The sequence below is a fragment of the Puma concolor genome, chromosome C1, assembly GCF_028749965.1.
Source record: "Puma concolor isolate L17-30 chromosome C1, mPumCon1.1.hap2, whole genome shotgun sequence".
In the NCBI taxonomy this organism is placed as follows: domain Eukaryota; kingdom Metazoa; phylum Chordata; class Mammalia; order Carnivora; family Felidae; genus Puma; species Puma concolor.
In genome coordinates this window covers 22,002,776-22,025,540 of record NC_141674.1, presented here as the reverse complement: position 1 = coordinate 22,025,540, position 22,765 = coordinate 22,002,776, and the positions used below count along the sequence as shown (strand labels likewise).

General features: G+C 42.9%; 2 protein-coding genes across 2 annotated transcripts in view; both read left to right on the top strand.

Annotated features, from left to right (window-relative positions):
* Positions 1-3,117, top strand: part of MECR (mitochondrial trans-2-enoyl-CoA reductase) — a 38,183-nt gene extending 35,066 nt beyond the window's left edge. Inside the window, exon 10 of the mRNA XM_086716246.1 lies at positions 2,912-3,117. Within this exon, the coding sequence (XP_086572372.1) occupies positions 2,912-2,946 (35 nt within the window). The 3' untranslated portion in view covers positions 2,947-3,117. The remainder of the gene's footprint in view (positions 1-2,911) is intronic.
* A 234-nt stretch (positions 3,118-3,351) lies between these two features.
* SRSF4 (serine and arginine rich splicing factor 4) overlaps positions 3,352-22,765 on the top strand; it is a 28,368-nt gene continuing 8,954 nt past the window's right edge. Inside the window, exons 1-3 of the mRNA XM_025934924.2 lie at positions 3,352-3,604; positions 21,054-21,196; positions 22,103-22,215. Of these exons, the coding sequence (XP_025790709.2) occupies positions 3,498-3,604; positions 21,054-21,196; positions 22,103-22,215 (363 nt within the window). The 5' untranslated portion in view covers positions 3,352-3,497. The remainder of the gene's footprint in view (positions 3,605-21,053; positions 21,197-22,102; positions 22,216-22,765) is intronic.

Genomic DNA, 22,765 nt, shown 5'->3' with positions numbered 1-22,765 from the left:
GATAGATAAGCCTGCTTTCCTCAGGGAAAGACGTGAGGCCCAGAAGAAAAAGGTTCTTGCGTTCATCTGAGTGTCGCAGGCACGCATGTCCTTGCCCCTGAAAGCTCCTGGCTGCATCTGCCAGCCTCATGCTTCTTGGTAGGCACCATGCCCTGGGTAAGACACTGGGCCCATCCAGAGCAGCTGGAAATGGTAGAGAAGAGAGACTTAGGCCTGGCACAATATCTGCCTGCATTTGCAGGCAGGAAAATCCAGGAACATGGCAGAGGTAAGGGGATGTTTGCACTCCCTGAAAGAAAAGAAGGCTTTCCCTGTGCCCTTAACCCTTTGCAGTGTATAAACCCTTTCACCCACATCTCCATTTGATTTTTGCAACTTCCCTCTATCATTGAGATTTTAATATCATAACTTTACAGAAGAGGAAGACGCCAAGCGAGGTGAAGTGAATTGCTCAAGGTCACACAGCAGGCAGCAGATCTGACACTAGGAGCCAGGTCCCCTGATCCTGTCTGGTCCCTATACCAGTCCTGATTTTTTTGGCTCCAGTGATCATTAACATGTCAATCAGAAGAGAGTTCAAATTTCCCTGAGTCTGTATCTCATGGAGAGGCAGGAAAAAAGGGGAATCAGGAGGCTGTTAAAGTAGTTCAGGTAAGAGATCATTCATTTGTTCATTTAGTAACTGTTTTGAATGCCCATATGTGAAAAGCATTGTCATGGGTGCTAGGGATACAGTAGGAGAGAGACAAAGAACTTGGCCCTGGATACCACGGAGCTTACATCCTAGTGGAGAAAGACCATGAACAAGTGAATAAACAAGGTAATTGCAGAGTATGGTAGGTGCTGTGAAAAAATCAAATAAAATACAGTGGTATCCTAGTGATGGGATACTTGAGATAAGGTGGGCTGGGAAGGTCTGAGACCTGAATAAGGAGTCAACCATATTGCAGACAGAAGTAACAGCCCAGTTAAAAACCCTGATGTGTGAACAGTATGACAGGGCCTGAACTAGCCAGTGGGAGTTAAGTAGATGCATCTGGCAACATTTAGAAGGAAGAATCAACAGGATAGACTAGGTGTGGTGGTTGCAGGTTGAACTTTATTTAGCACTTTGCTGGATGGAGGGTGTCACTGCCTGAGTTAGGGAACTCTGGAGGAGGAAGAGGGTTTAGAGACTGGCATTTCCCCTCTGCCAGGGCTCTCTTTCCCATCTGTATTAACAGGCTGATCAGACTATAAGACCACCAAGGTTAGTACCAGTTCTTTTTTTTTTTTAATTTTTTTTTCAACGTTTATTTATTTTTGGGACAAAGAGAGACAGAGCATGAACGGGGGAGGGGCAGAGAGAGAGGGAGACACAGAATCGGAAACAGGCTCCAGGCTCTGAGCCATCAGCCCAGAGCCTGACGCGGGGCTTGAACTCCCGGACCACGAGATCGTGACCTGGCTGAAGTCGGACGCTTAACCGACTGCACCACCCAGGCGCCCCTACCAGTTCTTAAGAATATTATGATCCTTACACAACTAGATTCCAAATGGATCAAAGATTGCAATATAAGTCCTGAAAATAGCATAATAAACCATGAGAGGTTGTTTTTGTTTTTGTTTTAAACCTGAGTGAGAAAAACCACCACACAAAATCCAGAATCAAAGAAAAATAAAGGATGGATAAATTGCCTCCATAAATACCTTCTGTTTCTGCATAGCAGAAAACACTCTGGGCAAATTCAAAAGTCAAACTCGGAAAAAATATTTCCAATTCATCTAACAAAGAGCTGATTTCCCTAATACATAGTGAGCTCTTATGAAGCCATAAATAAAAAGGGGGAAAAATGTAAGCAGACACAGAAAGGAAAGTCTAAGTGTTTCTTAAAGATATGAAATGAGGCTCACTCCACTCAAGATAACTGCAAATTACACTACCCCGACATAGTGTTTTTCAGCTAGCAGATTGACAAAGATCATAAAATTTGATAACATGGTGTTGATGATGAGATGGAGAAACAGGTACTTATGGAAGAGAATTGAGCAATATCTATCAAAACTACACTTGCCCACACCCTTTGACCCAACTGTCATACTTCTAGGAATACATCCTACCTATATGTATATACAAAGTTACTCATTACGGCAGGTGTAAATAACAAATGGTTTGAACCTATCTCAAAATCCTTCATTGCTGCACTTATTCAGTCAATTACTGTGTATAATGGTATTTTATAAGCCATAAAAACGGTCCCGAGGAAGCTCCTTTTGTACTGATGGAATGATTTTCAAAATATAGTTAAGTGCAAAACTGTACATATAGTACACTACTATTGCTTTATTTGTGTGAAGTACCTCCCAAAGAACGTTTAGGAAACTGATTACATTGTTTGCTTCGGGGGTGGGAAACTAGGCGGCCAGAGGACGGAGATGATAAGACTTTTCGCCGTATTACTTGAACCAGTTAATGAATTATCCTTTCAAAATACAATTTTACAAATAAATAAAAACAGCAAACAAAACTTCTTTGTGGTTCTAGGGAAATTGGGTTCGTGAGAAGGGAACCAATATTTATTGGTTCCTACCACGTTCCAGATACTGTCCCAAGCAGTACACTCTTCCCTATATACTGCCGGATTTAGTTACCCAGGTCGTCCAATTGAAATGGGATAAATTAATTTTACAATAGAAAATAAGTTAAATTGGCCAAGTAATTTAGTCAGTGTCAAGCCTAATTTAGCTCCAAAACTCCAGCCTTCTCCGCTTTCCACACTGCTCTTTAAATTGTCCTATTTTTAAAAAATAATAGTGGTATTATTTATTGGGCACTTGCGATGTGCTGGGAACAGTACGAAGTGCTTGACGTATTCTCATGTATAACTCTCTAGTCAACTCTGGAAGGTTGGAATTGCTATTCCCTTTGCAGGGAGAAGACCAACGAGACTCAGAAGTGGCGCGTAACCGGCCCAAGGTCACGGATACAAAGACGGTTAGAAGCCGGACTTAACTCCAAAGCTCCTGCTCAGAAGTCGAAACCACTCCCGGTTCAAAGGACAAAAGCAGGAACGCTTGCAGGGCGGGAGGAGCCTCAGGCACTTCCGGGGGAGAAGCGAAGCCACCCGGCTGCGGAAGGCGGCGCAGGCTCAGCCACAGCGAGCTCGCGAGAGGACGTGCCGGGAGGCGGGCACCGTCCGCCCCGCCTGCGCCGCCTGTCGATCATCTGGCCCTGCCTCACGCTGGAGCGCCCATGGGCAAGCCCCGCCCCCACTCCTGGCCGGGCGGGAAGCGAACGCGTGCTCCCTCCCGTTACCCTCCGCCTGCGGGGAGGGCGGGGAAGGCGGGAGGCGCGCGCTCGCGTGCTGCGTGCTCGCGTACGTCGCTAGGGTTCGGCTGCGTCCGTCCCGCCGCTCGCCCGTTGCCGCCGCCGCCGTCGCCGTCGCCGCGCTCTCGCTTCGCCGGCCGCCGCCTAAGGGGGGCTGGGGCCGGGCCAAGCTGCCGCCACTGTTGCCGGAATGCCGCGGGTGTACATCGGCCGCCTGAGCTACCAGGCCCGGGAGCGCGATGTGGAGCGCTTCTTTAAGGGCTACGGGAAGATCCTGGAGGTGGATCTGAAGAACGGGTGAGGAGGGCAGAAGAGGGATCGGCCGGGTGGGCACAGGGCCCCGGCGGTGGCGGGGAGGCGGCGGGGACGGGAGAGCGACGCCTGCCCGGCGCGGAGCTACTACCGGCCTGCTCCGGCTCCGCCATAGTCGCGGCGCCTCGGGGGCGCGGGTAGGCCCTGGTTCCCACTGCGCCTGCGCGGGTGGGGGTGGTGGAGGGATAATGGGAATGATGGTGAGGATCTGAGTGGGACGGGGAGAAGGAAAACCCGAGTGGGACTGGGACTCCAGGAGGGAGGGTACGGCTCCAAGGCCCCGAGGAGGCCTGGGTTTTTCCTTCCCGGGCCCCGCCAGCGGGGCCTGGTTCGTCTCCGTTTAGAGACCGACCTTTCCCGCTCTCAGAGCTGCTGGAAATAAACAAACAGGATTTCCTGCTCCCTTTTCACCTCTTGCCCAGTGTAGTAGATCAGACGGTCACCACGCATCTTTCCCGGGGACAGGAGCTCTGGAGGGAGGCCCCTTTTTTGACTTGCATGTGTCACACTTTTTTGGGCGGGAGACTCGGGTTTGAGTGAGTAGTCTAGTGACAGTTTCGAAAGTATCGTCTTGCCTTACTGAAAGCCTTGGCGATCTCTCTACAAGAGTAAATTAAAGTCGTAATTCGTTATCTTTAAAACTCCGTACAGAGTTTCCATGGTGTGGTTTCCGTTCCACAACTTGCCAAAAAAAAAAAAAAAAATACTCTGTCGTTGTAGAATTTGATAGAGAATCGTGGCCACCCTGGCTAGTATCTGCGTCAACTAGTTAATGAGACAGATTCACAGCTCGAAATTGCTAACCGACTGCCTCCCCGGGTATGGTCTGTTCTTTTCCCGTTCTACTTCTGCAAAGCAGGGCCAGCAGGGGCTACACGTTTCAGGGAAAACAGATGAGTCCTGCTGGAAGAAGATGTTGAAAGAGGAAAACTATGAGAACCAGGGAACGTTAGGTAGGACTTGAAAGCCATGGATATAAAAATTAAAAGGAGTAGGGGGAGCATTTTAGGGCTAAACCTTGAGTTTTGAAGGAACTTTTGGCTTGTTAAAAAATAAAAGACCTTTGCAACAGGTCTGGTATGGCTACAGGTTACTCCCCATTGTAATACTAGCAGCTCACACTTAAGTTATGAAAAATACCTAAGTATGAGTTGCGCATTTGAGACAAATTGGTAGCTTCCATATACTCATATTGTTGATTAGGTTTTAAAAGTAATTTCAGAATGATGCTTTGGAAGAATCATCATCTTACTAAAGAGAATGTCCTGGATGAAAGTGTTTATTATGGGGTCGCCTGGCTGGCTCAGCCCCTGGAGTATACGACGGTAAAAGGCTTAGGAAATTACTCATTCGGGACCTAGAGAAATTTGTTTCTTAAGAAATTTACTAAGTAAAGTGAGTTTTTGTTGTTACTATGATACATATATGAAAGATCAAGTTAAAATGCCCAGTTATCTTCAGAGACCAACTAAGTTGACAGAGTAACCAAATTCTGTGGGGAAAGCATGGTTTTTGAAGCCAGACAGACTTGGGTCAAATCCTAGCTTCACCACTTAACTATCTGTGGGCAGGTTACTTCCATGACTCTAAATTTTCCCATCCACACAGAAAAGGAACATTAGAGATAATTGTAATGCGTTTGGCTTGTAGCTGTAAACGGTAACTGTAATCAAATGGATTTGACTGTGAGCATTTGGAGACAGGTTAAGTGTTTGATAATGTGAAGCGCATTTGGTGAGATCTGTTTTCTAAAGTCACTCAAGTGATAGGAAATTATGTTGATGTTAATGGTAAAGTAGTTAATGGAACAAATCCGTTGATAACCCACCAACAAGATACCTGCTGCTGTGCTAAATGGATTGGAGAGAAAGCAGAAAACACCTCTGCTCCCGAGTAAATTGTTGATGGTTATGGCATGTACACTTTGAGTTAAGAAATGCTTGCTCTCACTTTAAACTCAAGTAAAACTTGCGATGGTGTGTTTGAAGAGATTTGTTTGAAATAGTCTTTGAAGAATGAATTGAGTGGGGCTTCAAATAAAGTGGGAATAATATATGTCATAACCAGCGGTGAGGAGGTTGTCCTATTAGGAACACTTGAGAAATAATGAGTAACCAAGCTTGGATTGAGTCTCATGAAGGATCTAGAAATTTTAACGACATAAACCAGAAACATCAACCACAAAATTTTACACTGAGCATCCAAAATCCTGGATAGGAATTGAACGGCTCTGGAGGGAGTAATTGAGCAATCTGTGAAATGGTAAGATACAAGAAAGGACAGATCCTTGCAGAACTCTAAATACCTGGATCTCTTTTGGGGAACTGTTCCCTTTTTACGGTTCTGCTAAACCATGATCTGTGTGAAACCTGTGATGGAAAGTGAAGGTTGAGGAACGGGAAATCATTTCAGGGATTCAAAGGCAGGTATGACAAACGGGCTCACCTGGAAGCATTCGGGGACTCCCTTCAGAGGAAAGCGACTGCTGAGCAAAGGACCAATGGTGTGGATGTATTTCAAGCAAGAACTGACTGGACTAGATTGCAAAAGCACACAGGAGTCTAAAAGGAACAAAAAGAAAGATGGCATAATTTAGCAACATGCGTGAGCCTATGGTTCTGGACGCTAAGGTAGCAGGTCTCCCTGAGTAGCAGTTTTTAACATACATGGATTGTAATTATTAGTAATTGAAATGCTAAAGCAGATTTTGGCAGGATAGGATTTTGATAAATTGCTGAGGAGTTCGAATTTGTAGAAGTGAGATATATCAATAGACAGGTAAGTTCAGAATTAAACAGGCATAAAGTACTGGCATATGAGGAGCCAGATGAGCTCTCCAAAGGAAACTCAGTGACCAGGAGAGGATTTTATGGATCCTCATGGAATTTTAAGAAGTATGTATGCAAGGGGTGCCTGGGTGGTTCAGTCAGTTGAGCGTCCGACTTCAGCTCAGGTCATGATCTCACCATTAGTGAGTTTGAGCCCCGAGTTGGGCTCTGTGCTGACAGCTCAGAGCCCGGAGCCTGTTTCCGATTCCGTGTCTCCCTCTCTGCCCCTCCCCTGCTCATGCTCGCTCGCTCGCTCTGTCATTCTCTCTCTCAAAAATTGAAAAAAACATTTTAAGAAAAGGTATATATACAATAATAGTTCATGGCCCACCTTTTTATTATTCCAGGCAACTGTAATCTAGATTGCCTTTATTTTAGAGAACTCCTAGAAAAGTGGTTCAGTTTGCCAACCACAAACGTGATGTAGATCTCCAGGACCATATAGACCACTCCAGATCCCCTAGGGGTCCCCTACATTCGTACTTGCCACACCAACTCCAGCAAGAGCCACTGTGGGACCAAGGGTCAAGAAAGCAACGATGTTAGCACTACCTGTCTATAGCTTTCCACCTCTGGTAACTTTTTGCTGCCTCTGATTGTGAATTCTGTGGGCTTGCTTTTTTATTAATCACTTCATGTAAAGTGTAGAAGATTTTTTAATACAGTTGTTTCTCTTGCTACAAAATCTTGTGCTTTCAGTCATAGATTTTTAGATCTTAATTTTTCCATATCTTAGTTAATAAATTTAACTTGTCACACCCTAAGATTATTTTACTTGCCTAATAACTGGACAGGTAAACCTCCAAATCATTGAGGGTTTTCATTTTGTTTATTTTTAGGTGGCTAAAGGAATGAATTAAAACCCTCCAGAAAAACTTGGCTATAATAAATTTCACAACTATGCTTCATATTACGGTGAAATTGTGAATAGCTGGAATTTTTAGGGGGTGTCTTGGTCCGTTTAATAGAAATTTCACAGTATATTAAATATTACCAGGAAGTTTTTGTTTTCTTCCTCCTTGAAAATTCCTTTAAGTAGAAGGTACCTTGCTTAATTTTTGTAATATGTTAAGACTCTTTCAGTGAGTCAAATCCTTGTGTTTGTCCCTGATCACTGTAGAGCATTGTTAGATTTTAGATATGGAAATGAATCCCTGCCAACCCCAGAATGTACGCAGGGATTTTCTCCCAGCCCTTGATGAGAGCTTGTTTTGTTTGGTTTCTTGTCTTTTCTTTTAAAAGGGCAATAGCAGAAATATATTAGGTTAATGTTCCAGGTATGGTTTCTGGTTAATTGAACTGTAGGAGATTATCTTCACCTGACATCAAATAGCAGGTGCCATCAAATGCTTTATCATTTTTGTGATAACAGTACAACTTGTAGGTGCCGGGATTGACAAAGAAAAAGCAGGCACTCTCCCTTTAAGGACCCACCACCTTTTTGTCCTCAGGCAGTTCTGCCCTCAAAGATGATGGCACATTTGAGGGGCACCTGGGTGGCGCAGTCGGTTAAGTGGCTGACTCTTGATTTCCACTCAGGTCATGATCTCATGGTTCACGGATCTGACAGTGTGGAGCCTGCTTGGGATTCTCTCTCTCCCTCTCTTTCTGACCTTCCCCTGCTTGTTCTCTCTCTCTGTAAAAATAAATAACATTAAAATTTTTTTTTAATAAATAGTGGCACATTTGAGACAACCTCTATCAGGTTAAGATAATTATCTTGTTTCATTTGTACCAAAAGTTTCTTATTACTTATAAATGAGTGTTGGATTTTGTCAGATTCTGCATCTAAGATAATTGTTTTATGTTTTCCTTTTAACCTGTTAATAATGGTATATTAAATTTCCAGAATTTTTTGATGCTGAACCATCCTGGAATTCTTGAGATAAACCCGACTGATTATGATGTATAATTTTTTTATGATAGTAGTTTAATCAGTTAATCTTTTATTCAGGATTTTTGCATCCATTTTAAATAATTCTATGGGTGACATACCCTAAAAGCACATGGTTAAAGTGTAAATAATAATAATAATGGCACATTTGAACTCTTATGGTCCAAGGGTTTGAACCTTTCTGTTAAGAAAATTAAGGCATTTGGGATGCCTGGGTGGCTCAGTTGGTTAAGCGCCTGGCTCTTGATTCCAGTTCAGGTCATGCATGATTTCACGGTTCGTGGGATCAAGCCCTGCATTGGGCCCTGTGCTGACATCACAGAGCCTGCTTTGGATTCATTGTCTGTCTGTCTGTCTCTCTCTCTCTCTCTCTCTCTCTCTCTCTCTCTCTCTCTCTCTCTGTCTCCCCCCCCCCCCCCAAGAGAAAAAGAAAGAAAGAAAAGTAAGGCATTTGGTTCTAAATTAATTTTATGACTAAGAAGAGATTAAAACAGTTTTGTTTAAAGGAGCGCTTGAAAACTTTGTTTATACTTAGTTAAAATTAAAGACCCATTCTTAACTCTTAAAACATTTCAAAATAGCATGTATTTATTTCTGATTATAAAATGTTTACGTATTTATTGTAATTTTTTTTTTTAAATACAGAGGACAAAAATAATCATCCAAAGATGACACTGTGTCCATTTTGAGACTTTGCCTTTTGTGACCCACACATGCATTTCTTTTGCTTCCCCATCTTTGTTACAAAGTCGGGGTCATACTATACATCCTATTTTGTAACCTTTCTGTTTCTACTTAATAGACTGATCCTTTACCTTTGTCATTAAGTGTTCTCCTACAACTGCATTCTTAAGGGGTTCATAGTGTTCCCACATAAATGTTATTTAATGTACATAATTAAGACCATGTTGCAAGACATTTAGGTTGTCTTCAGTTTTTTGCTAATTTTATGCGTTATAGCACTGTGCTGAATATCCTTTATATAAATCTTGGGGTAGATTCCTGAGTGGACTTTGGGAGTCTGAGTGTTTACACATCTTTAAGATTTTTGCTACCTATTGAGTTCCATTACTCTCTAGACGAAGAGTGTTTGTATTTTCACCTGCTGTGTTGAGGCGTTACTGTTTTTGTGATTTCTCAGCTACCCTTCATTATAAATTTTTTAGTGTTAGGATTTTTTAATTAGAATGTTTAAAATTGTATATGAGGAAGTTATCTTGCAGCCTTTAAGCCTCATCCATTTAGCCTACCAAGCATAACAGATTCGAGAACTTTTTTAAAAATTTTTTTGACTGGTTAGAAATTAAATACAAAATCCTTTTAACATAAGGTCATATGTGCACTTTTATGTTCCACTTTTTCTGCCTAATTTATCTCATGTTATTTTTTCTGTTACATAAAAATCTTACATCATTTTAATGGCTGCAGAAAATTCATTGTATGGCTGAATCATGATTTACCCAACCATTCCTCTTAGGTCATCTCTAAATTCTGGCTGTTAAAAATAACGCTGTGATGGGTATCATGTGCATAAAACCTTGTATTTTTATCGTTCCTTGGGACAGATTCTATGAGATAAAATTCATGTGTCACAACAGGAAAGAATGTTTTCAGGGCTCTCAATGCATATGATGCCAAATAACTTTCAGAAGAGCTGTGTACCAGTTACCCTAGAACCAGCAGTGTATGGCGCCTGTCACGGCAGCCTCACCAGCATTGGGCACACGTGTTGTGTAAAATCCTTGCGAATTTAACAGGTACGAGTGGTCTCGTGTCTTAACCGAGAACTTTCTTCCTTAAGCCAGAAATCATGAGAAATGGGACTATGGATTAAGCAGCGTTCTTTATTAGTAGTTATAACCATTGCAAATGTGACCACGTTGTTTTTATACTGAGGTCTCTTGTGGAAGTCTGCCTACGTCCAGAACTTAAGTATGCTATCTTTTATTTCTCCTGAAGACTTGGGTAATTTTTTAATTTCTATCATTTTGAAAAATCAGTGCCAAAGGATAATACCATACTGCAATATTGACCAGATGCTGCTAGCCTCATTTCTCTGGCTTGAGACTTCCACCCTATGGTCCTGGTTTCCCAGTTTGTGATAAGAATAAACATTACTTTTATCATTTTAAGCCCCTGTTCCTCACTTTAATGTCTTGGTCCTCCCTTCCTCATTGAGGTATCATAGGAATAAAAGGGCCATGTGAAGTATTTGTCCCTTTTTTAAAAATAAGCATAGGAGGGACGCCTGGGTGGCTCAGTCAGTTAAGTGTCCGACTTTGGCTCAGGTCATGATCTCACAGTTCACCCGAGTTCAAGCCCCGCGACGGGCTTTGTGCCGACAGCTCAGAGCCTGGAGCCTGTTTCAGATTCTGTGTCTCCCTCTCTCTCTCTGCCCTTCCCCCCACTCGCGCTCTGTCTCCATCTCTCTCTCTCTCTCTCTCTCTCTCTCTCTCTCTCTCTCTCAAAAATAAATAAACGTTTGGGGCACCTGTGTGGCTCAGTCGATTGAGCGTCTGGCTTTGGCTCAGGTCATGATCTCGCAGTTTGTAGGTTCGAGTCCTGCATCAGTCTCTGTGCTGACAGCTCAGAGCCTGGAGCCTGCTTCGGATTCTTTGTCTCCCTCTCTGTCTTCCCCTCCCCTGTTCGCTCTCTGTCTCTCAAAAATAAATGTTAAAAATGTTTTTTAATAAAAAATAAATGTTTAAAAATAATAATAAAATTTAAAATAATAAGCATAGGATGTAGACTAGATAAAATGTGTTTTGGGTTCCCCATATTTCTAGATGTTTCCAAGTAACTTAAACAAAATTGTACTTTGAGCTTCTCTAAGAAACGTGCTCCTGGTATCTGAGAGGATACTATTGGAGGTGGTATTTATAAATTTGTAAGCTAACAGTAAAATTTCAAAACTTTAAAAAACAGCAGCAGCATGCGCTTGTGTGATTTATTTTTCAACTGCATATATCAAAGCACCTTACAAACAGGTGTTGTCCCTAGTTTGTATTGATGGGGAAACGGAGGCATGGGGCAACTAAGTGGCTGGCTCAAGGTTACAGAATGAGTTATTGACAACTGTGGAAACTGAAGCTCTTTCTTATTCCCATGCCAGATACAGCATGAGCAGTGTCAGCCAAAGCTTCTCGTGCTGTTTCCTTCCAGATGGTTCAATCCTATTGTTCTGGCACTTGCTTGCGTTCAAGGTTGAGAAGGTAGTTTAGGTTCCACAGCCTGTTCAGTCTTTAGTCTTTCATCAGAGTCTTCAACAAGCTAAAAAGTTACTGCCAAAAATGAGACAGGTAGTACTGTTTTTTGACATTGGCCCTGGACAGAAACTGCTAGTGATAGGCTGCTCTTTGAAGAGCTGTAAGGTGATGTCAGCTTTGTCATGGCTGACTGGGGTAGGATTTGTGCAAGGAGACGCAGTTAAATGATCTCTGTCACAGTATCATTAGGGCTGTCTGATCTTGGAGGCACCTGAAGGCGAAGGATCGGGCTGTGCTCTGGATTTGTATGCCCATATTTTGAGGAAATGCCCTACATGACCCTTCCTGCGTGTTGAGATCAAAGTTTGGAGGTCTCGGGAACCACAAATGATACCTGAAGAAGCACCCAAACGACACTTGTTATCCCTCCATCAAGTCCCCCAGCCACGTCTGTAGGCCTGGATGCCAGAATGGAGGGGGCATTCGTAAACAGACCTCACAAACCCAGACGAAGCCGGGAGACCAAAGGAGGGAGGTGTGAATCCGGCCTTCAGGAATGGGAGAGGTGACCAGGAAACTCGGGCACAAGAGTCAGGAACCACAGAGCAGAAGCACTGACTTTGAGAAAAGTTATTTCATGTGGATGAAAAGAAGTTGTTGATCCATTAATGTTAAAAGAACTTGAGAATTTTGTTAAAATACTAAATGAATTAAATGCCTGATTTCAAGGAAAGGGCATCCCTGAAAAATAGCATAGGAAGTGGCATCTTTAACCAAAAAGGAAAAGAAACTGGCTGCAACCCAGGGACTGTGGAGTGGTTATGAGGGATATGGGGACAGCCAAGATGGCCCCGGAGGTATAACCTCTAAGAGGCTTTAACACCTGTTACCCACTCATAGTGCCATTTAGAGGTAAGTATGAACTGGGTTTTTTTGTAGCTTTTGTGTGGAATCAAGTAGCACTGTCTGCTGGTTGTAAATCTGTTTCATTTAGGAATGAGTAACATACAGTAATCTTTTAAGTCCCAAGAGTTTTTTTCTAAATTGGTAATACGACGTTCATCTCTTGAAGGTTTGGGGGTTTTTTTGGGTTTTTTTGTTGTTGTTGTTTTTTTTATGTTTTTTTAATCTGTGGTTGTCTTCATGAACGTCAGTGTGTCACCAGGGAATATTTGACCCCTTTTCTTGTGGGATCTTTTCATTTCATTTACTCTTAGTAGTGAGTGTCAGAAAATTGAAAAGGACACGGGTGTGATTGCCCCGTCCCCTTTGAAGAAAGTAGCCATGTTGAGTTAAATACATTTTGTTATGACAAGGGTTATGGTTGTAATAGTTTGACCCACAAACTGTTCACAAGTGTGTTACTTTCTAGGAGTACTCTCGTTTTATAGGGTAGAAATACAGTGGTGGCCTCATAAAAGTGAAATCGCTTAACAACCTTTGATTCATTTTGAAACAGTTTTTGGATAGTTGAAAGGAATTGGCTTTCGAAAGGCCCGTAGAGTAGTTACGAAGTAAGACTAAATTTGAACTTGATACAGATTCCTCTCTACCTTCTCTTCTGGAGGAATTTTGTTTTATGCTTGGTATTTAGGATATTGAATGTTCCTATTATGTTTTCTTCACCCCAATACATAAATATTTCTTTAGAGATGGCCTGGCCATAATGATGTTACCTTTCTCTGTTTTCCTAAACTTTGATAGACTATAAAATTTGGTAATTTTGCTAGGTGTTGTTCCACTAGTAACTTAGATTATAAATGTTCACAACTTACTGCTATCAATACCTATCAGATGCAGAAATGCTATTTCTTACCGTTTAATATTTGTCATAAGATGCTGATATTCATGTGGGCATTTGTCAAACTGTGTCTGCTCTTTGGACCTCATCTTTCCGTTGGTGTATGGGAGGCAGTAACACATGTTATGAATGTTGACTTTAGGGTAGGAAAGACTCCAGGTGTTGGGTGGCCTCGGCAAGGTACTTACCTGCGTGGAGTCTTAGTGTCCTCTGTGAGCTGACAGTAAACCTTAGAGTTGTGAAAATTATTACAAAGGAATTTGAAGAAGGAAAATTCTGGTGGGCTGGAGTAGTCCTGTTAATAGTAGTTTGGAGTTAAACAAAAGTAAATCCAATCTTAGCTGCCTGTCATCTGCGAAGTACTTTCCTGGTCGCTGCTATAATCCTGATGTAGTTGGAAGTCTGTAAACCATACAGTATTCTTTGATTTCTGGTCCATTTTTTTCCATACCATTCATGCTTATATTTATATTTTTTGGTCCCAGTCACCATTTCTTACAAAACTAATTAAATGCATCCTTCTTAAATACATAATCTTGTCAGTATCCATTCACATCTACCACCTCTGGGCCTGACCCTCTGTCATCTCTATGCTGGTCTAATTTTTGCCGAGCCTTAAAACCAAAGACAGATTCCGGGGGTTGTTGTGGGACCTCCAGGATGGGGATTGCACAGAATAATCTTATTTTTCCTCTATTCTTCTAGTCTGTTATGTTCTGAACCCACACATGTTTTCCGAAGGACCAGATGGCTGACACTGGCTAATGGGAACCAAAAGACAAGAGTGAAAGTAACCCGGTTGTCACATACCCCAAGTTTAGAGGTGCCTCACCCTGCCCCAAGATCAATTTCTCTTTTCTCTGGAGACTTTACCCCACTTATCAAAAAACTTGAATACAGCCTGGCTTATCTGAGGTTAGATTATCAAGTCAAGCAGCAGCATTTGTTAAATGAAAAGGGTTTACTCAGGACTGGGGGAGAGAAGAAGCATTTGCTTTTACAAAGGCAGGGTAACCTTGTAGTTAAGAGCTTGAGTCTGGAGTCAGATGGATCTGGGCCACACCGTTGATGAGCTCCTTGACAATGAACAGTAGCTTAGCCTCTCCAAGCCTCAGTCTTCTCAGGTGTAAAATGGGAATAATTATAATGATCATAGTACATTCTTCACAGATGAAGAATGAATAGAATATAAGAGATGAATTATTTACCCTGTGCCAAGTACTACACTAAATATTAGTCTTTGTCATTAAAGAGCACGGAATCAAATGAGGATCAGCACAAAGAAAAAAGAACAAGTCCTTGAAAGGCCACGGAAACAGCATGTAAAACATAGAATAGAGCCAAAGAAGGTGCTCAGATGATTAGTCAGGCAAGGGTGTGAGACCTGAGTCTGTGGAAGAAGATCGGTTTGCTTCCCCTTGTGTAATCGAGGCATTCAGGTTTGGAGACCGGTCTAAACAAAGATATTTAGGAGTCATGGTAGGCCTCTGAGCAAAGGGATGCTGTAGGAGCTGGCTTTCCCTGCTACACCGAGAGACAGGTTGACTAAGAATAGCCACATTCATGTGGAATTAAGTAAGCTGATGAGACATGAAGAAGATGGCCTCAGGGGCCCAGCAGATGAGAAACCTGTAGAACTAGGCAGCAGACTGAATGGGCAACCGGAGAGGAATGGCTAGAGGTGATTATGGGTCCCGGGAGTGAATTAGATGGTCAGGGGCTCCAGCAGAGAGAAGTCATGAGGTAGGTTTTCTTCTTTGAAGGTGGGGAAAGACCAAGTGCAGACTGAGCTGTGGCCAGCGTTTGCAGACCAGGAATCCACACTAGCTCTAATCAGAGAGCTCTTGGTGTGCGGGAACTGCCAGTTTGCCGACGTGAAAAGAGCCCCAGACTGGGTACTGGTGAGCCCTGAAGTCGCACCCCAGCTCTGCCACTCAGTGAGCACGGGTAAGTCATCCACCTTCTCCGGGCGGCCTCGATGGCCCTCCCTCCTCTGAGGCTAAAGAAAGGGGAGGCCAGAATGCCCAGAGCCGCCTCCTTCCCGTCTCAGGATAGGAAAGGATCTCAGGAACCTACTTGATGTGGTAGGAGCTCCTGGTTGGCGGGTCATAAACAACCCACCGTTACCAGGAAAGTCAGATTGCAACCATAATCAGTGACCCAGAGCAGTGAAGGTGACACTGGTTAGCTCTACTCTGAGGGCCTGACCACTGCTTCCCTGGAATGTTGCAGACCTTTGGAGTGGGGGCAGTTACGGTTCTCACGCACAAGCTTCTCTCTGAGTTGGCCTCAGCCGAGCGCTAGAGAAGGGCCGCAGAAGTGTCTGTCTGCCATTTCCCGAGCGCTTAACGCAGAAAGCAAGGATTACTGTTTTAATTACTATCCTGTCAGTGTGTCCTGACTTTTTTCACCTCGTAAGCACCAAGTTGACTGAAGCGTAGGACCAACACTGAGTACTTTGAAAGAAAGCTGTTTGATTCCTGTTCACTGAATGCCATTTCTTTCAGGGTAGATTTAAGGGCCTTGCCCTTAAAGAACAGTGCCATTGACCCTAGTTTGAGGGTTCAAGCCACCCCATGGGTTAACTTCAACAGATGAAAATTTTTCCTTGGCTACAGCAACATCCCTAATCCCGACCAGCCATGGAGAGGTTCGGTTCTTACAAGGAAAATGAGTGAATGTGGGAATGGCTCACCACATTGGGAAAACAAAACTCACATCCTGCTGATGGTTGGCTGAGGACTGTCATGTCCACATACAAAGAAAAGCATGTGGCACAGTTGTAGGACAAAGGTGAGCAGAGATCTACTGTGGAAAGGGGCAAATGTTTCTTATAGAGAGAACAACCAAGGCGTGCCCCTCGGTAAGCAGCATTGGTGGGTGATCGCAGGCACACGCATGGAGGCTCGCTTTCCCTCGCTCCTCTCATCCACTCCCCGCCAGCTGGCCGATAGCGGGCACCCCGTTAGTCACGCCCTGCCCGTTAGCTTGACGGCATGCCTCCAGAGAAGTCCTGCTCCTCGTTTTTCAGACAGGACTCTTCCCCGGCCTCCCTATTCAGTGAAGACGTCTGGAAGACAGAGAGGACCCTACCCGTTCTGAAAGAGGGGGGATAGAAGGGCACATGCTCTCCAGGGGAGCGTGCAGAGTGGTGTCGGGGGCCGTTGGTGTAGATTGTTAGGACCAGGGGAAGCCTATTTAGCAGTAGCACAGGCTCGGATGATCATTCTCGGGTGGAAAAGTGTGATTAACATTTCTGAAAAGTGAAGTCTTGGAGTGCTTTCGTTTGAAAGCCGTGCAATTCCAGTTCCAGCGTTGCAGAGCTCTGATAGCCTGGGCAGGACACCTGCTGTTGGGGACCAGAGCACTGGCAGTGGTAGAAGCCTGGACTGAAGTGGACAGCAGCCCACATAACTCAGGGTGGCTTTTCTTGTGGCGTCCAGATGCCTGTCCATACTGAGTAACAGTCAGGGTCCCCAGTTTTTAGGGAGAAAACGACAGGCACTCCCATCGTTGTTTGTTTGTTTGTTTGTTTTGGCTAAATTTGTCAGCACAAAACACGACCCAGAGGAAAAGAGGGAAAAGGCAGGAGCAGAGAAATGTTGAAGAAAGGTTTTCTCCTAATTGAAAAATAGTGTGCATTTAATAGGCCATACTTTTTCTTTCATACAGGCATGGGGCGGGGCGGGGGGCGGGGCGTGCGATGAGAGACGAGACATCCAGGAGTAAAGCAAGAAGAGGCACATTGGAAGGGTTTTGTTTGTTTTTATTTTTAGCAAGCCCTGCCATGGAGGGATTTTTAAATTTGTTCTTAGATTCATTCTCCTGAATTCCTTCATTTTCTTTATTCTCATACTGCATTATTGAAAAATGGTAGGTTTTAACCCGAGTAGAAGGGGAAGGGTGTCCACAGCTAGAGAGAAATCTGTTGGTGGTGTCCGTGAGCTTACAGGTCACACCGGAGGTGGCGTGCATCTGTACACGCATGCCTATGCGTACTGTGCGTTTACATGCATGTGCGTATTTTGTGTCCCTCCTTATTTTGACAAAAGGGTTCAAAAGCAGAGTGCTTTGGGGGAGATTAGTTTCCTGTTATTTGCTACAAAGCACAAAGGGATGTTCCATCAGTTTAGAAAGATCCTCTGATGTCATTTATCAGGGAGAGCTTTATGATCTCGAAGGCACTAAAATTTAGTTGAGATATTAAAATCTAAAACTAAAATTGGACCCATACAAATAGTTTTAAAAGGTACTCTAGATGATAAAAATTAAATTTATCCCTGTCCATCTGCCGCTGTTGTATTCCTCTGATGCAACCATATTGGCTAAAATTATGCCATTATAACATTTACCTCTCATACCTTTGATGTTAGGAGAGGTCTTAGGGAAATGTAGTATAGCTCCCTCGTTTCACAGATGAACTAAGATCCAGGAGAATAAAATGATTTAGAGCTGGGTGGTAGCAGAACCAAGATTAGAACCCAGGCCAGTTCTTGCCACTCCAGTCTTCGTAGTTAGGAGTTTACCCTTTGGAGTCCTACCACAGGCTTTGAACGCCAGCTCTGCTGTTTCATTATGCAAGTTCTTCAACACTGTGTGTCTCTGTTTCCTCATCTGTAAAATGGGGATAGTAGTACCTGGCTCTTGGGTACTGTGAATATAAGATAACATTGTCTAGTCTATAGAGATTACTTAATAAATGTTAAGTAACAATTTGTTGTTACCATTTAGTCGTCCTGCCTTATCTGGAGAACCCATTCACTGCATATTGAATGAAACAGTCATTCTTTCAGTAAAGCAGACCTAAATAAACAATAATGTGGTAAAGCAACCACACTGATCTGGTCTTTACTTTGCTCTCAAAACAGGAGTCCTGTCAGGTGTGGCTTGTGATGCAAGAGGATATTTGATTTAATCTTCCAAACCCACCCAGCATGCCCTTGGCCAAGAGCAGTGACAGTCACATGCCCAATATAATCCTTGGACTGGACTTTGACATTTAAAATGTCCCAAATGAGGGTGACCGGCTGGCTCAGGCAGTAGAGTGTGCAACTCTTGATCTCGGGGTCATGAGTTTGAGCCCGTGTCAGGCATAGAGTTTACTAAAAAATAATAATGAAAATTAAGAATTTCCCAAATCAGTTTTGTGGAGTAGTAGCCAAACTTTTTGTGCAAAATAAATTTGATTTCAAGGTGGCTATTTTAAGTGATTTGGATAACCCAGAAATGTGTCTACGAAGTGACCCACTTAAGAAGCGAATATTAAGGAAGGACTGATTTGTAAGGGCTGTTTTCCTCTCATAACACAAATTTGTCCCTCCAACTCAGGGAAGAATTTTATTGGCAAGGTATGCCTTGCTTCAGCCTCGGCTGCAAAGAAAGATTGGCCTGTCTGAGCATTGATTGTTGTTTTTAGATAATTGTGCCTCCGTTTAACAGATTGCCGTTACTTCCCCATCCAGGTCAGAATGGGTTCTGCATGTAAGCCGTGGGGTAGAGTGAGCATTCACAGGACGGCCTTTGAGTCTGGGAGAGTGCATTTCCCCAGAGGTCTGACAGAAGCATCACTTGTTATTAACAGAAGTTGGGCTTGCTGTTTCAGATGATTGGCAGAGCTTAGGGGCTTGCATATTCTCTGACCCTCGAGTTGCTGTAAATCCTAATTATCTTGAAGAAGACTGTTTGGATGTATCTGTGATTTGTTCAGTCTTTGGGAGTTGTTGATGTCCTTCTGACATCACATTTGATGAGTCAGGGTCAGTGAATGGTGCTGAGCCAGCAGGCCACTCCTGGAGGGGCACCGGGGGGCACTTCATCACGCCCGGGGCTGAAGGTTTTCTCGCATCGCTCGTTACTTAGCATCAGGCTCTTGCCCATATGATGCCAAGATTAGTGATGCTGTGGGCAAAATAGACCTATGACCAGTCTTGACGGCTAAATGAAGGAAGGTACTTTTGGGGGCAGGGGAATGTTTTATGATTCATTGAGAAATAAACCTAAGTAGAAAGTTTGATTTTTTAATTTGTTTTTTTGTTTAATTTTTTGTCCCTAAAAATGACAGTGCAGCTTTCCTATTCTTTCCACTTTTAGGAAGGGAAGAAGCAGCTACAATTATATTATCGATTACAGATTTTCAGTGACTGTAAGGCACTTAACGTAGTTAAGTCAGTGATTGAGAGAGGCTTTGCTTTTGTCAAATAATGACCTTGTGTAGCATGACTCTCAACTAAGCTGCACGGCAGTTCCAGCCTTATGGAAGCATAAAACCATGTTTTAGATTTCATAGCCCATAAACTGAGCCAGGTGGCTTCTGAATTGTGTTACTGCGAAACATTTCCAAAACATTTCCCATTGAACAACTGGATGTGTCTGTGACTTGAAGTTTGAATGCCACTCATAGACATTTCAGCATAAAGAACCCACCAAAGTTGTCAGCTGTATGTTGTCACCTTGGGAGACTCTTGTTTGAAAGGAACTCTTCAGTAAAGGGAAAATTCCGCAATTCCAGGTTTCTCTCCCTCACTTCCCATGTTGCTGAGTACAGCATTACATGCTAAGGAAACTGGAATAATTTTGGTCAGGCTGGATGAACCTGTGGCAAGCCTTGTAACCTGTTCTTTGTTCCAGTGTGTTTAGACACAGCAGAACACTAGTCAGTGTTTGCCTGCGGACACAGCTTTGTTAAAGGCATTGCTTGTAACTTTCCTTGGTGACTAAGTATAATCATTAACATGGTTTTGGTTTTTAAGTATAGGTAGTGGTCACAAAGCTAGACTTCACAGCCGTGGTGTTAGACCACACTGAAAGTGTACTGATAATATAGTTTATAGGGTGTTTGTTTAACCTTACTTAGAAATATCTGACACATTTGCTGTTGAGTATTGTAAGTTGTGTTCTTTACCAGGCGTTAGTAGGATTCAGGGGGGGAGGGTGTCTTCTTCGGGAAATGTGTTAAACTACCAAACCTCTTTGTCGGAACATTCCTAGCAGTACTATGTAAAGAAGTTTGTAGTCATACATAGATTTTAGAGAATTCCAGCCTACCTAAAACCTCATGAAAATGAATTTGCAAAACATGAGGAAGTGAATAGGTCTGAATTTTTTTTTCACTGATAATTTCTGGAACAAGTTAATTCACTTGTGACTCATTTGTTTAGGTAGAAGAACAGGAACTTGAAAACTTTTCTTTCACTGAGATTTGAGGTGCTGTGGATTGTTTACTCGGAACCTTATTCCAACCACGACCTAATAGCTAGGGCACAGCGCCTGCACGCGGGTCTAGCTGTTCTCTAAGCTCTCACTTGGGGGCGAAAGCTACCAAAGAGGAGTTTTTATGTGACTTGAAAGAGCCGACACTCAGCCTTGTAGGGTTCCGTATTTTGATACCTGATACCAGGCGTCCCCTGTGGGGGTCTGTGCAGTTGTCACCAGAACTGCTTGGGGAACGAAAGAAGTGGTGTCTGTGTGTTTTAGCCCGCCTCCTACTAGAAAGACAGGAGTCTACCTTGAGCAGCCTCCCCATCCTCTGGCGGGGCCTGTTGGCACAAAGCAAAGCGGTTTCAGCCACAGGGAAGAGAAAGCCGATCCTTAGTTTGCAGAACCCACCTAACCTTTGCTAAGCATGACCCTCGTTGCTTTCTCTTTAACGGTAGCGAAGCTGGGCGTCAGAGCGGTGCCAACCGGGACTTCGTTTGCTCTCTTCTAGATATGGGTTTGTGGAGTTTGATGATCTGCGTGATGCAGATGATGCTGTTTATGAACTAAACGGCAAAGACCTTTGTGGTGAGCGAGTAATTGTTGAGCATGCCCGCGGCCCACGTCGAGACGGCAGTTACGGTTCTGGACGCAGTAAGCATTTAAAAGGGCATTTGTATCGATGACATACATGCCTTTGTTGTTCAATGTGAATTTTTTAAAGTAATTGATTAATTAATGTTACACTGAAATGTATTGATATTTAAGCCATTTGTTTTATAAATTATGTATCTTTTTAAATGTAAAATTGCAAATAAACATCTTTGATACTGTTTAATTTTAATTTAATTAATGACATAAAGTTCTTGTTTTAATACTTTTTAAAATATGTTTAATGATGTGTGTTTGTGTTGTTGTTTTTTTTCTCTGTAATGCAATTGTTTAACATAGATTTAACAAAGACCTCAATGTTTTAATTAAAAGAATCCTTTGAGGCTAAGATGACTGCCTGTTCCATTTGCTGACCTTGGGTTACCTTTCCATGCGTGGCTCTTTGAACCATTGTGGCCCTTGGCTGACCAAAACAGGAAGCCATGTGACGACCGCAACCTTTCCCCATTAGACCTGGGTGGTGAGGATCCCAAGGGTTAGACACAGATGAGATTAAACTGAAATAGGTGCCTGAAAATCTTTTTTTCGTATAAAATATTCACAAAAACTTTAATCACTGTGAGTAACACCAGTAACTGATTTAGTAATTTGGTTACTTATTTCTAAATTGTTAAATTGTTAATAGTTTTAATTTATGCATGTTAATTTTAAATATAATATTAATGAATATATATACTTACCACTTCGTAAATTAAATTAAATTTCATGTTTAGTTGATTGCTTTTTTTAAAAAAAATCTAGTTTAGAATTAAGGGGTGGGGATAGAACTAAAATATATGTGCTGTGTTGTGGGGTGGGGGTAAATGGTACACTTCAGGGGAATATGTGCTGGGTCACTTTTTCCTTTTCCTCCACTGAAGTCATGTTATCTATTTGAACCTTCCAAAGGTGGATATGGTTACAGAAGAAGTGGCCGAGATAAGTACGGCCCTCCTACCCGCACAGAGTACAGACTTATCGTGGAGAATTTGTCAAGTCGGTGCAGCTGGCAAGACCTAAAGGTTTGGGCCTCATTAACCTTCTGGGATAAGGCTGGGCGGAGTTATGGTTGGGAAAGAGGTGTTTGTATGCAGGCCTAGGCAAACAGAATGTAATGGGATTACATGTTTGAAAGTTTTCCCAGAGCATTTGGGAATTCTTGAAAGGGTCCCAGGCACCTGGCCGGCTCAGTCGGTGGAGCCGCACGACTCTTGATCTCGGGGTTCTAGGTTCAGGCCCCATGTTGGGTACAGAGATTGCTTATTAAAAATAAAATCTTCTAAAAACGTAAAAATAAAAATATTTTTTACAAGTTCTGTAGTAGTACAAAAGACATCGGAATCTCACTACTGTATGTTAGGGGACCATGGCTGTAAAGACAACCTGTGTTGGAGATTGTTGTCCACTGTGCAGAGCTTGTTGTAGAGAGACGCCGTTGTAGTTTCTCAGCAGTAGAAGAAAAAGTTGCAAGCGTTTCCTGTAACATTAGCTGTGATCATGCAGCTTTGTGTCAGCTTCCAGTGTAGCTCTTCATTGGTGAGAACAACTGTCAAATTTTGTGTTCTTTCATGT